This window comes from Montipora capricornis, chromosome 2, assembly GCF_036669925.1.
Source record: "Montipora capricornis isolate CH-2021 chromosome 2, ASM3666992v2, whole genome shotgun sequence".
Taxonomy (NCBI): Eukaryota; Metazoa; Cnidaria; class Anthozoa; order Scleractinia; family Acroporidae; genus Montipora; species Montipora capricornis.
The window spans coordinates 5,963,518-5,980,120 of record NC_090884.1 but is presented as its reverse complement, the minus strand read 5'-3'; the positions used below and the strand labels follow the sequence as shown (position 1 = coordinate 5,980,120).

The 16,603-nt window shown below is 39.6% G+C and overlaps 1 protein-coding gene across 1 annotated transcript; it reads left to right on the top strand.

The window, feature by feature from the left end:
• Positions 1 to 9,489: 9,489 nt before the first annotated feature.
• LOC138038623 (kelch-like protein 3) lies at positions 9,490 to 13,020 on the top strand. Its single transcript, XM_068884610.1, has 2 exons — positions 9,490 to 10,545; positions 11,832 to 13,020. Exons 1-2 carry the CDS (start codon positions 9,718 to 9,720, stop codon positions 12,762 to 12,764), a joined length of 1,761 nt encoding a protein of 586 aa, XP_068740711.1. The 5' UTR covers positions 9,490 to 9,717; the 3' UTR covers positions 12,765 to 13,020.
• The last annotated feature ends 3,583 nt before the right edge of the window (positions 13,021 to 16,603 follow it).

Here is a 16,603-nt window from a genome sequence, read left to right as displayed (position 1 = left end):
ACCAGTGTGCACTACAAACCTACAGATTCTCACAGTTATTTGTTGTATTCACCGTCACATCCATCACATATCAAGAACTCCATTTCTTATTCTCAATTTCTTAGACTTTGACGTCTATGTAGTGATGACTCCGATTTTTCCAGCAAAGCAGAGGAGATGTGCCAGTTCTTCCAAAAAACGTGGCTATCCTCTCTCTGTGGTCAAAGCGGGCCATCATCGCGCCCAACAATTTGATTGACAATCAGCACAACAAACGACACAAAAAGATAGGAATGACAGAATTCCATTCACCTTCACTTTCCATCCTCATAATCACGCAGTCAAAAGTATCATTCTTAATAATTTTAAATTACTCCAAAATGATCCCGAGACTGGTAGAATATTTTCGCAACCTCCACTTATTTCATTCAAACGCGACAAAAACGTAGGCAGCTTTTAATTAGAAGCGCGCTCAAAAATAAAGAGCAACCCGGCACTTTCAAATGTGCGCGCTCACGATGCAAAACTTATCTTTTCATTCTTAACACTAGCAAGATATCGGGACTTAAGCGATCTGTTAAGATCACCGATCTTTTCACATGTACCTCCGCAAATGTCATTTATTGCATAACCTGTACGTTATGCAATAAATTATACATTGGCGAGACAGGTAGACGACTAGGCGACCGATTCCGCGAACACCTTCGCGATGTTGAGAAGAATGACAAGGAAGGATGCATCCAAGCCAGTTGCTCGTCATTTTAATGTCCCTAACTACTCCATAAAACAACACGTAACCCACAATTCCTCGATTTGCTCTGACGAAGGGCTAATGCTCGAAACGTCAACTTTTAGAATCTCTGTACGGTGGCCAATTTACATTATCAACTAGGTTGATAAAACCAAATTTTTGTATACTACTTCCCCGCCCACGCAGCACCAGTTTCTTTAGAAACTACCCCCTTCATTCATTGTCTAGAATGACTAAAGAAAATACAATGCTTGGTTAATTGAGCAAGACGTCGTAGCAGCCATGTTGTTGTTCCAAAATAATTCTCCGGGAATTGAACTTTCTTTCTATGCAAACCGTTTCTACTTTTTGACTAAATCCATAGTGGCTGATCATATGAGTGCAAACCAAGAGTAAAGGCGTGGTGGAAGCTAAATCAACATAGTTTTCAAATTGACTGCATGGGCAGTGGAGGAATTTAGCCCTTACAAAAATTGCTGTAGTTCACTTGATTTTGATATTCATAGTGTTTAGAAATGAACTTACATGTAACATTTTTATTGGTTCAGTTTAGAGCAATTTTTACTGTTAGATTTGCTTTCAGTCTTTTAATTGCCAGAGTTTTTAATGCCAGTATTGCGCAGTTCTCTGTAGTCTAAGCGCAGCCAAATAATGAATATGGATGATAAAATGAAATTAATTCACTTACTGGAAAATTATAGACGAACGATCGACGTTTCGGCCATATCACACGGCCTTCATCAGGAATCTGCCGAGTCAGCTTGGGTCTATAATTTTCCAGTAAGTGAATTATTTTCGATTTATCATACTCTCAACTGGATGACTGATACAATTCATTGTCACAATGAATATGGATATTAAGGAAATGGCAACAAAATAAAAGGAACGTTTTACTTTCATAACTTTATTTTGATCTACGGCCTAGTTTATTCGTCAAATTTCAGACGAAAAATCGAGACGAATTTAAGGTGGATCAAACCAGTTTCAACACTTTCAAGAGACCTTGTTATTAGAAGGATTGTTGACACTACGACCCTTTATCACGTAACAGCAATGTTATGGTACCAACTGAAACAGCAATTATTGGTAAACAAGATGCGGTCATTTTTGTGACGTAAAAAGTTACCATGGAAACAGGAAAGCGTTACAAAAACACCCTATATTTTGGCTTTAGTTGTTCATATCTGAAAAACGAAGTCGGTGACCCCAATTTTTTATTGCACAAAAATGAATAGCAGGCTTAGATAAAACTCTCTGCAAAGTTGTAAAAAATTCTGTGGAGCGGATTCAGAGCTACCCAAGATTTTTAATTATTTAAAGTGGCTCTGAATCCGCCCCACAGAATTTTTTTAAACTTTGCAGAAAGTTTTATTCTGGCATGCTGATTAGATTTCAGAGGTAGAAAATGGGGATCACCGAGTTCGTGTTTGAGATATGAGCAGCTAAAGCCAAAATAAGGGGTGTTTTTGCAGGGCTTTCCTGTTGCCACGGTGACTTTTTACGTCACAAAAATGACAGAATCTTTTTCAGCAATTAATGGTGTTTGATATGGTACCATAACATTGCTGTTAAGTGATTAGGTGTTGTAGGGTCAATCATTCTAATAAGAACGTTTCTTTCAAGTGTTGAAACTGGTTAGAGCCACCTCAATGCAAGGAATTAAATTCGTCTGAATAGCGACGTGTAAAACCGTCTGCCATAATTAAAGTTGTTGCTTTTTCAATCTTTCCATATAAATCGTGCAAAGTAATTTCCATCCTGAAGGGCGCCATGTTTTTTTTCAGCCAGTTTAATGGCCGTCACGGTTCACTTGCTCACTAATTTTTGAATTCTGTGAAAGCTGAATTGGATTCGTATGAATTTAATTCGTCGTCTAATATTGACATGTCAAGGACGAAGTTATTAGGAATTAAATTCGACGTATAAACGAGGCCTACCGCATTCTATTAGTTATGAACAGATCTAATTGTCACAGTATAATTTGGTTTCCATGAGGCAAAGGGGATGTGCGCAAGCTCTCTATATTCTTTGTAAAAGCAATTGAAATTACGTTTAGTATCAAAAGCTGCGCCACAACCTTCATGGAAGTGGAAGTAGATTACTGCGATTTTCATAATTTTGCGGAATCTCGCCTTCAAGCGCTATAGGCGCCAAACTGCGTTTTGGTTTCCATCAATCAAATTTACGAACATAGCGGAGAAGATCGACTCCGCCTCCGGAAATTGAATAGGAGTTTTTGTTTAGTTCACAGCTCGAATACCATTGTGACATCTTTTTAGAGGTTCTTCAGTAAAAAGAGTCGTACGTATTCTATCGCTTTCCATTGGCGTCGTGTTCGAATGTGCGCATGTACCGTGGGAAACAAACATGCTGAATGGTAGGTTATGTCATGCATCAATTGATTTATGTTGATTGATGGAAGGCAAAACGCAGTTTGGTCGTTGGCGCTCGAGATGAGATTCCGCAGAATTATGAAAATTGCAGTAAGCTAGCTGGTTCTAACTCTAATTATTTTAGGCATAGAGTTTTTGCTTATATTGCATGTCAATTGTAGAATTGTCTACTTAATCATATTAGGTAAGAATTATGCAGCTAAGGGACTTAAGCTTCGCTTGGGAGAGTGTATTTGTAATCTTTGGAGAGGAGAGATTTTTGACTGCTTAACCAGTGACACTTCAAACGCCCTAGGACGCCCTTAGTTGACCAATAAAATCTGCTGGCGTTAGACAGTAAAATCTGTAAAGTCTCACTCCAAGGGGCAATGGTTTAACTATGATACGCTGTATCTGCATTTTTGTAAATTTGTTTTTTATTTTTTTGGTGATGCATATATTTTTGTAAATGAGCCTTTATTGGCTAACTTATGCCTTATGTCTAAGTAAATAAAGATGTTAAAATTTTGTTGCCATGGTTTTAGCATTATTCCTCACACATGATGGGAGTGAACGGCAAGATGCTGTAAATGTACATATTGCCATATTGGCCGTAGACAATAGATGTCGTACCCCGAGCCTCGAGGTGAAATGTTTGGGAACGAGTTTCGGTGGGGCAAAACAATAGTTTTCAATCCCTCGGGACTCAACATGGCCGCTGTGTGATTCATGCTTCACGGCAGTTATAGTAGTGCCGGAAATTTCAGTCCCATCATCAGGTTGCAACAAAGCAACCTTAGGATTCTTCAGAGGATCCTCGCTGATCGCAACAACACTGTTCTTTGAAGTACTACCAACCCTAGCCCAGCATTTATTATACTCAGTGCTGTAGTCTCCTAGTAATTAAGCGCCCAATGTATATTTGAAGAGCGGGTTATGGACGAAAGATAAAAATAATCGTCGCACTTATTGAAGCAATTATGGTCTCATAGATCCACCTGAGAAATTCAGGTGGCTCTAACGGGAATCGTACCCATGACCTGTGGGATGCCGGTGCAATGCTGTACCAACTGAAGTATGAAGCCACTCGGTTGGGAGCAGGTCATCCTTTGGGCAGCTACCTATTGTTAAACGTTTCACGAAAGACATCTTCGAACTTCGGCCTGCTCTACCTCGATACGAGGCCTCATCAGACCTTACCCTGAAACAGTTAACATTAAAACTTGCTTTTCTCCTGAAGTGGTCAAACATTCCAGAATATCCAATTTTTCACACTTTAGTGTCAAATAAGAAGTGTACATTTGAAGCAAATGACAAAGTTAAACAGACTCACCCGGGAAAGCACTTGCATGGATTCCATCGAATTCCTTGCAATTCCCGAAAATGAGAAGCTTTGTGCAGTTAAGGTGGTTTACTACAGTTTTAATGGATTAGAACAGCCCAACTTCTAACTCTTTTGAAAAATGTCCCAAGACGTTTTTCCTTTCTCTATTTACTGTTTGCTTAAGTCTTTTGCCATTCTATGTGAAAATTGAACAATTAAACGTAAACAAATGGCCAAAATGAAGGACCGAGTACCTAAGGAGAGACTGGGCACTAGTAGTTTAAATCACGTTTTTCTCAAAATCTACCCGTATGACCCCCCTCAAAATTTCAGGAATAATAAATTGGCTCTGATTCAGCATTCATGCAAAGTAAAATAAAAATCTGTAAGGCACATTTTTCGCAAACTAAGAAAATGTGAAATCAAAATTTGCGAAAAATCTACCTTACAGATTTTTATTTCACTTTGCATGAATGCTGAATCAGAGCCAAGTTATTATTCTTGAAATTTTGAGGGAGGGTCATAAGGGTAGATTTTGAGAAAAATGTGATTTAAACTACTAGTGCCCAGTCTCTCCTTAGGTACTCAGTCGTTCATTTTGGCCATTTGTTTACGTTATATTGTTCAATTTTCACATAGAATGGCGAAAGACTTAAGCGAACAGTAAATAGAGAAAGGAAAAACATCTTGGGACATTTTTCAAAAGGGTTAGAAGTTGGGCTGTTATAATCCATTAAAACTGTAGTAAGCCACCTTAAGCATTTGGAAGAGTAAATGGCACGAACTGCATCTATTCGAAAGGGTTCCCATTAAGTAACTGCTTCTAAGCCATATCAAACCCTTTGGACCAGTTAGCAAGGATACTAAGCCAGATAATGCAGGTCCGTCTCGCAATCTGCAGGTGTTGATGTTTTCGCATTTCCTCTTCATTTTTAGCGGATAAAAACGTCGATATTAAAACATTTTGAGTTCAGCTGTGTGGTCCAATGAGAAAGTATTCCAGCAGTATTATTACAGGAAAGCAGAGAAAAGCTTCAGTTTTGTGCTGCAATTCTCGATTTAGAGTAGAGTAGGACCGTTTTGTCTGTTCTTGGTAAGCTATTATGATTCATAAAATCACAGTCTTGTGAATATTTATCTCATGCCTTTTCAGACTCAGTGTGTGTTATACGGCACTCCTCTTGTCCTCTTGTGTGCCAATTATTGTCACTACTATAAACTCAACAGAATATCGCGTTTTTGATTGGTCAACGAAGAAGGAAAAACAGTTTTTTTTAAAAACTGAGCAATTTCTCGCGCGCTGATTGGCTAACTTTAATCATCGATAAGAGTACAGACACATGAAATTGTAATTCATGGGAAGCTGAAAGTATCAATATGGCGGATTTGCCGGAATGTGACCTGTTACATTTTAATTACGTGGACTTAACCCTAGGCGAGGAAGGTGAGACGTTTACTGAAGAATGTTCCCACTTGAAAGTGGCTCGATTATCACTAAGCCATGAACTCAGTGACTTTTTATTGCCACGAGGGTTTTTATCTCAGTTGTTGTGGATGATGTAATTTTGTCATCAACAAAAGGACAGACACAAAAACTGGCGTCAATTTGTTAAATCATGGATCGTAAAAAGACTTCACGATCCATGGTTAAATAGAGTCTATAGAGTGCAATACGGAAGTTGCTATGGAAACATAGCGGTGGAGTAATTTCTGGAGTATTTAATGAATAAAAAATCTTATGAACTTACTCGTGCATACGGCTAGCGAAGTTTTGAGAACTTTCAAAACATCACTCGTGCCCATAAATCACTAAATGCGCGATACTTATTATGACTCATGCGATCGAATGATGGCTCTAAAATCTCGTACCATTCCCTCATGACCTAGGCTGATGACGAAATAGAATAGACTCACCTGTAAGTCATCAGCCAGGAGTGTATAGGGAGTGGTAATCGCCCGCTCTACTTAGGACGTATCACCCCACCCTGGTTTAATTGCGCTCATAGACCTAATCGGCTAACTCAATGTTGTAGACAATTCAAATCCCCCGGGATTAGGATTCTTTGTGTATTGTATTTGCATGATACTGCAGCATTCATATTTAAATGATATGGAAATACCTTGAATAAAGCGTTTTATTCCCAAAGGGTTTGAATTGGGTACAACATTGAGTTAGCTGATTGGGTCTATTGAGGCAATTTGGCCCTTAAAAAATGCAAGGCGCCAAGCTCCCTCGTACCACTCCGTACATAGCCCACAGTACATAGTCGAAGTCCATCGGTCAATTCCGAAATGAGAGCCCAGCCGTCAACTGATTAAACTTATTTCAAGAACGAGTGAGAAATTCCCCGAACAAAGCAGAGCTTTAATTCAAAATGCAATCAAAGCATCTGAAGCATCATTCTGGTACAAGCTGAAAGTTCTCGCTTCATGAATTCAAGAGAAATTCGCCGTATACATTTACATGTAAATGTAAGCTCAGGATACATTCCATTTTGGCGGCTAATTTTTTCTTTCCAATAAATTTTAACTACCTCGATAACTATCCTCTCTTTGAAATCTGTCAATAGAGTGGTAGTTTGTTTCGATAAAAAGAACTTTCAGCTGAAATTTACTGGTTGTGTGCTTTCTCAATTAAGCTTAATTGTGCCCCCAATTATTAAAATAAAGCAAGTGGTTTCTAAAACACCCCATATCTTTTCTCCTGTTAACCCTTCTTTTGACTTCGAAAATCGTCGCTCTTCAAAATAGCGTGTTAATCCACAGGTCTGACTAAATCGGTGATGGTGTTGGAGAAAACAACTGTACTTGAAACTGAAAATTATGAGCGAAATTTTTAAATAAAAACTTCTTACCATTGTTTTATTTGTGATGGTTCTTTTCTTCCGTGTGGTTCATGTACCGCTTTAATTATGCGATTTTCAGGGAGTTTTTGGTCGTTTTTAGCGAAACAATGAAAGTTACAAAGGATATGTTGGAGAGAAACTTCTTTTTTCTTGTACCATAGCTGACATTTCTTCATTGAAAAGAATTGCAGTAAAGAAACATGGCATGATTTTTAGCTTATTTTTTATCTCTTGGATTCTAAACCATCGCCTTCAGATATGTATATCTTCTATCAGCTTCAAAACGTCGTATTTGATGTAGAGTTCCTCAAAGGAACCAAACGGCACTGATCACTTCGATTGAAAAAATCTCGCGTTTGGCGAGTTTTTTCATACCATGTATTAGTTAAGAGAACTCAATGAAGTTTTCAAATTTGGAGAAATTAGTAGGTCACTGAATCAATTTTTCACATATTTTTCAAAACCCATAATTTAGCAGTGGTGTACCGCAATCTCCTTCCTAGGTTCTCTCTTCTCTGCGTCTCAAGGACAATGAAGGCAGAGAAAAGAGACCCTGGGAACGAGGTTGTGGTGTACCGTTACCGTTGCTTTGGCAACAGTTGGGACAAGAATATTATACTGAGTATCAAAACGTTTCCATGCAGCTAAAAGGGTCGAAAGTATCGCTTTTTTTTAATTTTTTGGAAGTTCTTTCTCCCGCAGGGTTTTGGCCTCCGGGCCCCAAGGGGCCACCTAGAAGTCCCCGCGTAAAAAGGGTAAACGTATAAATTGGTAGATATTGTCGGGGGATCAATCTCGATTTGCTCACCCAAGCGCGCAAGGTGATACTGGTATTGCTCAAACGGGCACGCAAGTGGTACTGGTATTGTTCTACACGACCAAAGTGTTTTAGGAGTCACGAAGTAAAAACTCGCAAGGAGAACCAAAGTGCTGTTTGCCTAACCGATTAAAAAATCAAACATTGACTCAGAAAATTGATTTTGTCCGGACACAAATCAGAAACAGGAGCGACGATTTGTCGACAGACGCAAATCGAAAACAGGGGCGACATGTTCAGCATATATTTTAAACGTATCTCAATGGCCTTTCATTCTATCTTACGCGGTGGCAGATGTAATGAAAACTATTACTAGTTCTTATCAATTAGAAATCCACTGTTACCTGTGGAAAACCCTTCGAGCCTGCTTAAAATTGATGAGTTTATTAGTATTTAGGTTTATCACTTCAGCTATTTCCAACACGTTCAAGGAGAGGATACGGGGAGAGGACACATCTACCATAAATGGGCCTCTTGAACGATAATTTTTAGCTCGTGGTCATGTTGCGCGGCTATTTTCGGTAAGGTAGACACCTGATTGGTTATCACTGGCTGTGCTCGATTGGGCACGAGACCAAAATAACTTTCACAACATTGTGCGAAGCTTGAAATAGACTGAAAAAAATATATATCATGGGGCCATGGGGATGTGTTCTCTTTCCTCATCCCCGGTGTTCCAAAAATAATTTGCCTTCTTTTATCGCTTCTTTAAACCTCTTAAAATTTCATTCAAATTTCATTTGCACCCCCACCTTAACCAACTTGCTTCTAAAACCAAATTGTATTATTTTTATTTGTGGGCCAATTACAATTCTTTTCGGGGTGAAAATAAAGATAACTCTTAAGTACTCAACAAAATATCGCGTTTCTGATTGGTCAATGACGAAGGCATAAATAGGGTTAGAGGGCAATACGGAAGTTGCCATGGAAACACAGCGATGAAGTGATTTTGTTGAGTATCTAATAAATAAAAAATCGTATGAACTTGCTCTTACATTTCGTAATTTATAATCACTGGTGATGTTTTGAAAGTTCTCAAATTGCACGAGCCGTAGGCGAGTGCAATTTTAAAAACTTTCCAAACATCGCTCGTGCCAGGAGCCTAAGAAAATCACCAAATGCACTCGCGTTCACAGGATTTCCAAAACTTAATATTAAAATGGGTTTGATGAGTTCGATAGGGATCAAAAATTTCTAAGTAGACTAAGAGAAACATGAGGAAGTCTGCTGATAACTTAAAGAATTATCCAGTTGTCGCTTTCTTGCTCTGGAGCCTGTCAAGTGGTCGTGTGACCCCTCTCCCTCGGGTAGCTTTCCTTTCGGTTTGTCACGCAATCTCTTCCCTCATTCATGCAAGAATATATGATCTATTCAAAACAGCGGAAAATTGGGGGAGGGGACATACGATGAACAACGTCTAACAGAATTTCCTTCCGGACGAGCATGATTGTATTGAGACAATTTACGATCTAACTGTTTTCAGGAGACATTTTTCGCTCAGGAGCAATTTGCATGCTTAGTTAAACAATGATTTCCGCAATAGACCTTTCGTGACCACTACGCAAATTTTACATGCTATCTGGGCTTTGGTCACATGATCATGCATTTTTCCTTCTGTTGGTTTAAAAATGGTCGCTAATTCTGAAATTCTGCTGTCTAAGTGTGCTCTGTTTCGTGAGCAGGGTGAATTCATTGATGTTCGTTTAAAAGTTTGTGACGACGAGTTTCCAGCTCATCGGATTGTACTCGCTGCAAATAGTGATTATTTCCACGCCATGTTTGCTCGCGGAATGAAGGAATCCAACCAGGAAGTGATTGAGCTCAAAGATGAGAACATTTCTGCAGCTGCTTTGAAGATTGTGATGGATGCCATCTACGGTGGAGAGATTAACATTAATGATGAAAACGTGTTTGACGTTTTGCTTGCTGCAGATCATCTACAAGTTAGAAGTGTTATCCAACAGTGCTGTGAGTACCTTCAGACCGAATTTGTTCAGCGGAAGTTTGACTTGCAAACTTACTGCCGCACCTGTAGTATAGCTGATCGGCACGGTCTAAACGACTTGAAAGAGGCTGCGCAACGTGAAATGGCATTGATTTACAAAGAAGTTTGTGGAAGAGATGAATTCTTGTCCCATTTTGAGGCAGATCAATTGTCAGGTCTTGTCAGTCGAGACGACCTCAACGCTCCATCAGAGAACTTTGTTTTCAAGTCAGTGATGCAGTGGATCAAGTACAAGAAGGAAGAAAGAATGGGTGTGGCGGCTAAAGTCATAGGAGCTGTTCGTTTGGGGTTGGTCGATATCAAAGACGTAATCGAAGAACTGGATACCGAGGAAATGCAGGTTATCCCGGAAATACACATGTTATTTCACAGAACATTAATACACTACTGCAGCCCTTCAAGCAGATCCATGTTTGCTTTAGAGAAAGGGAAACCAAGGTCAGTGAGCCCGGTAAGAAACTGTCTTTTCATATAATTATATGACGCATTAAGGTTGTTTGTTGATTGTCATAATTTCCAAAAGTTGCTTTGTATGTCACACGACGCGTCCCCCAAAATAGGGGCTGTGGGAGCAACCCTGTGATCCGGGCGCTACTTCTGTTTTCCGTTAATTGCGGTGTACTGGAGAATTGGTGTGTAAATCGTGATTGAAGTGCACTCCGTGATACATGAAATCGCCAAAATCCCCTTCATAGTCAATCGTGAATGCAATCACTTTGAAGAAAGTAAATCTTTATGTGTGCCTTGACTGTGGCATGACACTTCAGTGCAGTCAACTGGCTTACTTTGGAAGTGTTACACATCCACCTCAGATGGATCACAGAATGGGCCTGAGGTCGTTTCTGTGACTTTTTGGTCCCTGGCCTTGAGAAAATAAAGGCTCTCTTACAACCCCTCCCCCTCCCTCCCCCCTCCCCCCCCAAATTAAGAGATTAAAATTAAGGGTGTGGAGGTAATCACACAATGGAAGAGAAAAAGGCGATTGAAAAGGAACAGTGACATTATTCTGAGAAGACAAAGTGTTTTTGAATTGCCTTATAGGAAGCAACTTGCTTTAATTCCTTTGCTTTCACAGTGTTGGAGTTGTCCTTCCCCTATAAGTGGAAATATTTTGGGAAGGTTTATTTCTTTAAAGCCTGCCATACTTGTGTAAAAAGAGCTGAACAAAATGCCCCTTGAGGCAGATAGCTCAGCCACAATATTCCTCTTATCCATGGGGAAAGTTGATATAATTTTATATTTCAAATGAGAGATTTAGCCTCACGTTTACATGCAACTGAAAACCAGCAGCAGGTGCCGTTGGTTATGAAAGTATTATGTTATATCCTTGTTCATACAAATGGGCATATTGACGAGACCAGTACATGCATGTTATTTAGCGGAAAGGAGGTCCGTGTGGGAGAAAACTGTCCCTGAGGTCTTGAGTATGACACCCTACTCATGACCTCAGAGAGGGAATGCTTTTTTTCAATATGGACCAACCAAGACTGTTAAATAACTGTTATTTTAATTTCTGTTCAATAGCTTTTATTTTGTTGGAAGTTTCATCCTCTGGATTGTAAAATTCACTTTCAACATGTACGTATACTCTGGACAGAATCCACTTTCTCCAGAGCTTACGTCAGCAGCCAATCAGATTCGAGGATTTAGGATTGCTGCCCACTGAGATGCTTCCGAAGATAATGAAAACAATGGGTAATCTGAAACCCTAGCTTTGTTGATTTTTTTGTTTTTCAGGTACTTCTTGCCATTCTTCCCAAGAGTGAGATAAAGTGTTTTGATGTCATGTCTAAAACATGGAAGCAGTTGCCATCAATGCCCCAACTAAACGAGGCCACAGAATGCTATTGTGCTCAACATGTTGGTAATTATTTGTATGTTGCAGCAAAAACCAATGAGGACTTTCTCATTTATTGTTATGACATAGTTCATAACACTTGGGGAACACTCCCACCATTGCCAAGCTCAGCTAATCAAATTGGCAGCTTATGCTATTTTGAAGACCACATTTATGTCATTTATCAGTATTCGGCACCATTCAGATACAATGTAGTTACAAATCACTGGCAATCTGTGGCTAGCTCAAGCATTGGGTGCAATAACTTGGATCCAAAAACATTTTGTAGCAAAGCTGGTGTGGTGTACAAATCTTGCATATATGTATTACATGGTCAAGGACATAGTTATTTCAACCTCCCGTCAAGTTATTATAAATCTGAACCATTTCTTTCAGTACTATTTTGTTTTGACCCAAAGAGAAATGGGTGGGAACAAAAAGCACCAACAAAAACACCACACTTTGGATCTAGTCTTTTAGTTGTAAATAATAAACTCTATGTTGCTGGGGGAACTTGCTCAATTACTGCAGAGAACATTCCTAAACCTTCTGGCAATGAAGCTGCTGTTGAAGTTTACGATAAAGAAGAAAACACTTGGTCTGTAGTACAACAAACACACATTCCCCCAAACAATCACAGAGCTGTAGAAGTTGGAGGAAAGGTATTTTTCATCATCAACTGTTTCCCAGTTGACAGTGGTATTACTATCTCACCAGGAGAGGTCTATCCAGCTGTTTTGGATGGCTGGGAAAATTTAGGAAAAGTTGACAAAAGTGCAGTTTTGTGTTATGTTCCTGTAAAAATGGAGAATCTCACAGCAGAAAATACATAAGATAAGCTTCGATATCCACAGGCATGTCATTGACAGCAATAACAATCACTGTTTAAGTGGCATTCACATGCTGGATACAGCAAAGCAAAGATCATTTTAAATATAATCTAGCCAAGTTCTCTTAAAGTATCCGAGCATTGTGATCATTTTTTGTTTAAAACATTGCTCACCTCACAGATGAATCGATATCTGTATAGCACCATGTTTAAATTCCTGGGTCCTATCAATAAATTATAATCAAATAATTCTAAATAAATACTCAGGTGTGAGTTGGTTTTCAGATATGCAGGGTGTCCAGCAGCATGGTAACTGTTCAGAAAAATAGGAAAATAGGAAACTCAGGATTGAAAAAATAGGAAAAATAGGAAACTTTGTTTTTAAATACAGGGGGAAAAAAAGGAGAATCACTAGTTGTTTGATGGACAAAGATAGCCTCCCCTCAACCCATCAGCTATCTCAATCCACCACCTTAGTCCATAACCTGACAATGAATATATAAATATGATTACGACAAAGTGAGTATTTCGGTTCTAAAAGTTCCCTTTATATCTGTTATTGTGATAATGATATTAACAAATCACTTTGTTTAAAATGATATTACAAATAGCCAACAACAATCCAAAGTGAACACCTTGTGTTAAAAATTGTCTGTTCATCCTATAATTTGAATTTCTTTTCTTTGATTTTTTTTATTCTTTGATTTCATTTTTTTTCTTTGAGAGCAGAAGCACCAGTTGGTAGTGCCTTTTTCAGCAATTTCTGATTTTGTATGTGAACCACCTTTTGCTTTTCTCTTAACTCTTTGACACCAAAACCAGCGGAAACCTGTCAGACTGCGAGCCTTGCGAGCCAACATGCGAGCCATGCAGTTATTGAAAGCTAACTGTTTGTACATGGGTGCTTTGCCTTAACCCTTTGACATCCAAACTGGCCTGAACCGGCCATACTTAGTATTTTACTCTGTCTAACACCAGACGATTTACTCATCAATGGGGAACCCCCAGGAGTCAGTGGGTTAACCCAACGACATCCAAACCGGCTGAAACCGGCCAGACTTAGTATTAACGCCTGACAATTTTACTCGTCAATGGGGAACCCCTGGGAGTCAATGGGTTAATTAATCATTTGCTGAAAAACTTTGTCCCATTAACTGGCTCAAGCTTCCTCTTCACCTTTGCCTGATTTAATTTTGCTGTTTCTATCATGAGACATGTAACTTTTGCACCTTGTGCATCAGCTTTTGAACCAGAAGATAGGACACTCTGTAACTTAACCTCACCTTCTGACAGCAGCTCATCAGCTGTTTGCATTTCTTCCATTGCCTCCTGCTCCTTTGTCTAGGCTCTCTCAAAACGCAGACTGCAGGCTGTGCAGACGGTGTGTAGAAGAAAAATTTGGTTAGCCGGAATTAGGCCAAAGTAACAGGTGGTTAGCCTAATTAGGCCTAAATAGCACAATTTTAGGTTAGCCTGTTTACGGTTAGATCTCAATAATAGTGAGGGTAACACCATATTTTACCCGTGGTCTGCACGGTCTGCTTAGTCTGCAGTCTGCGTTTTGGCGTGACCATTTCACAGGTCTAGGGCCAACAATAATCCTCTCTCCAAGAGGTGTTTCTTCTTGTGTCACAATATGGGCATTCACTGAAAGACTTCTTTCTGACTCAGCATTCGATTGTGCAAGAATAAGGCTTTGGAATAGCTGAAAATCGTGGTCCAGTCCCAACAAGAGATTTACGACTGCATACAGCTCGCCAGAAATGGTCAACACATTGCCCTTTGTCTAACTGCTCAACACCTTGCAATTGGTCATCAGACCAGTAATAATAATAAGCACGCGTGATATAAGTGAGCAAGATTTCAAATAACTACATTTATAGATAACGAAAAGCTTTTTCGATAGGTTTATTCAGAATATCATCATCATTTTCAGTTGAACATAGTCAAGTGAACTTCATTACTAGATACATGTACAATGGGTACACCAGAAAATTCTACAAAAATAAAGTTACATATAACCACTTGCTTTATCATGAATCTTCGTCTGAAACACATAACTATAATTTTATTTTCAATTCTGTAACACACATTGGCTTCACCAGCTAAAAGATAGGGAAAATAGAAGGTTTCGTTTAAAAGATAGGCGAAAATAGGAATGTGGTAAAAAAATAGGAAATGGACACCCTGGACACAGGTCTTGACAATCTGCAAGCCAGCGAGCAATGGGCGTCTCGCATTTAAGTCTAAGCACCTATTTCAAATGGTGCGGATAAACAGTATTTAATAGGGACATAGTTTTTCAGTGAGTGATTAACCCACTGACTCCCGGGGGTGCCCCATTGACGAGTAAAATCGTCCAGCTTTAGACTGGTTCAGGCCAGTTTGGGTGTCGAAGGGTTACGTCTAACCACCCATGTACAAACAGTTAGCTTTCACTAATTGCATGGCTCGCATGGTGGCTCGCATGTTGACTCGTATGGCTCGCATATTGTACAACCTCTCAGACACTCAGGGGCTGTGATTGAAAATATCCTTGAGCATGTCACAAATGACTCTTGCAAACCAAGTTTGAGGGCAATTTAGTAAGTTAGACCCCATGTTTCTTCCCACAGCAAGCTTTGAGGGAGGCGCGATGGCCTCATGGTTAGTGTGCTCGACTCCGGAGCGAGTGGTCCGGGTTCGGGTCCTGCAGGGGCCCGTTTCTCGAACGTCCCGAAACTTTACGGGCCATTTTCGGGTGTCACAATTCCCTTTGTATCTCAAGAACGGAGAGGATTTAAGTCGTCAAACTTCACAGTAATTTTTCTTTTTGTTATCTTAAAAACATGTTAAAAGATCGGCTTTCCAAAACAAGCGGTTGGCAGTTTCACACATGGCTTTTCGGGCCCGAAAAGTTATCGGGACGTTCGAGAAACGGGCCCCTGCTGGCCGGGGACATTGTGTTGTGTTCTTGGGCAAGACACTTTACTCTCACGGTGCCTCTCTCCACCCAGGTGTATAAATGGGTACCGGCGTAATGCTGGGGGTAACCCTGCGATGGACTAGCATCCCATCCAGGGGGGAGTTAAAAATGCTCCTAGTCGCTTAATGCTACGGAAACCGGGTATAAGCACCGGCGTGTTGGGTCATTGGCTTGGAAAGCGCTTACCTTCTTCCCACAGCAGTGAAAAGCCAAACCATAGGTTGGAATTTGGACTTTACCACTTGTGAAATACTTGGCCTAAATATTACAACTGTGGATATGAGATCTCATCTACTCTTTTGCAAACTTGGCTGGTATCCTATACACAAACAATTTAAAGGAAGGAACTTTATTTAAGTGTCTAGTCTTTCTAGCGCCGAAGCGCTAATTGGGGTTACTGTAAACTGAAATTAACAATTAACGCAAAGACGCTAGCCTCTCTTGAAAATCCTAAACAAATCAGCCCTTCAATATCCCATTGACAATTTTCATTTCCTCGAGTTTTCACACAGTTGAATACACGATCTCTGTCCTTATTTATTAAGTTCCTAGAATTAGGTAGAAGTAGAAGTATTTTTTCCATTTTTATTTTATATATAGTTTTTACATAGTCATCGGTCACTTTGGGGTCGTAAGGGAGAAAACAATATTTGTATCTGTAATAAATTTACATGCCCTGTTTCAATGAAGTGATGCTAATGTTAGATTTCAACAAAAACAACGACTTAATTTGTACCCAGTAAGTTACAAGTGATGACATAAAAAAGAAACGTTATATGCAATAATTATAGAGAAAGTTGTGGTTGCCAGTGTCTCGAAAACGAAGACCCTAAGACCCCAAAAACTCGAAAAAAGTAAACCAAAACCCTCAATTTGGC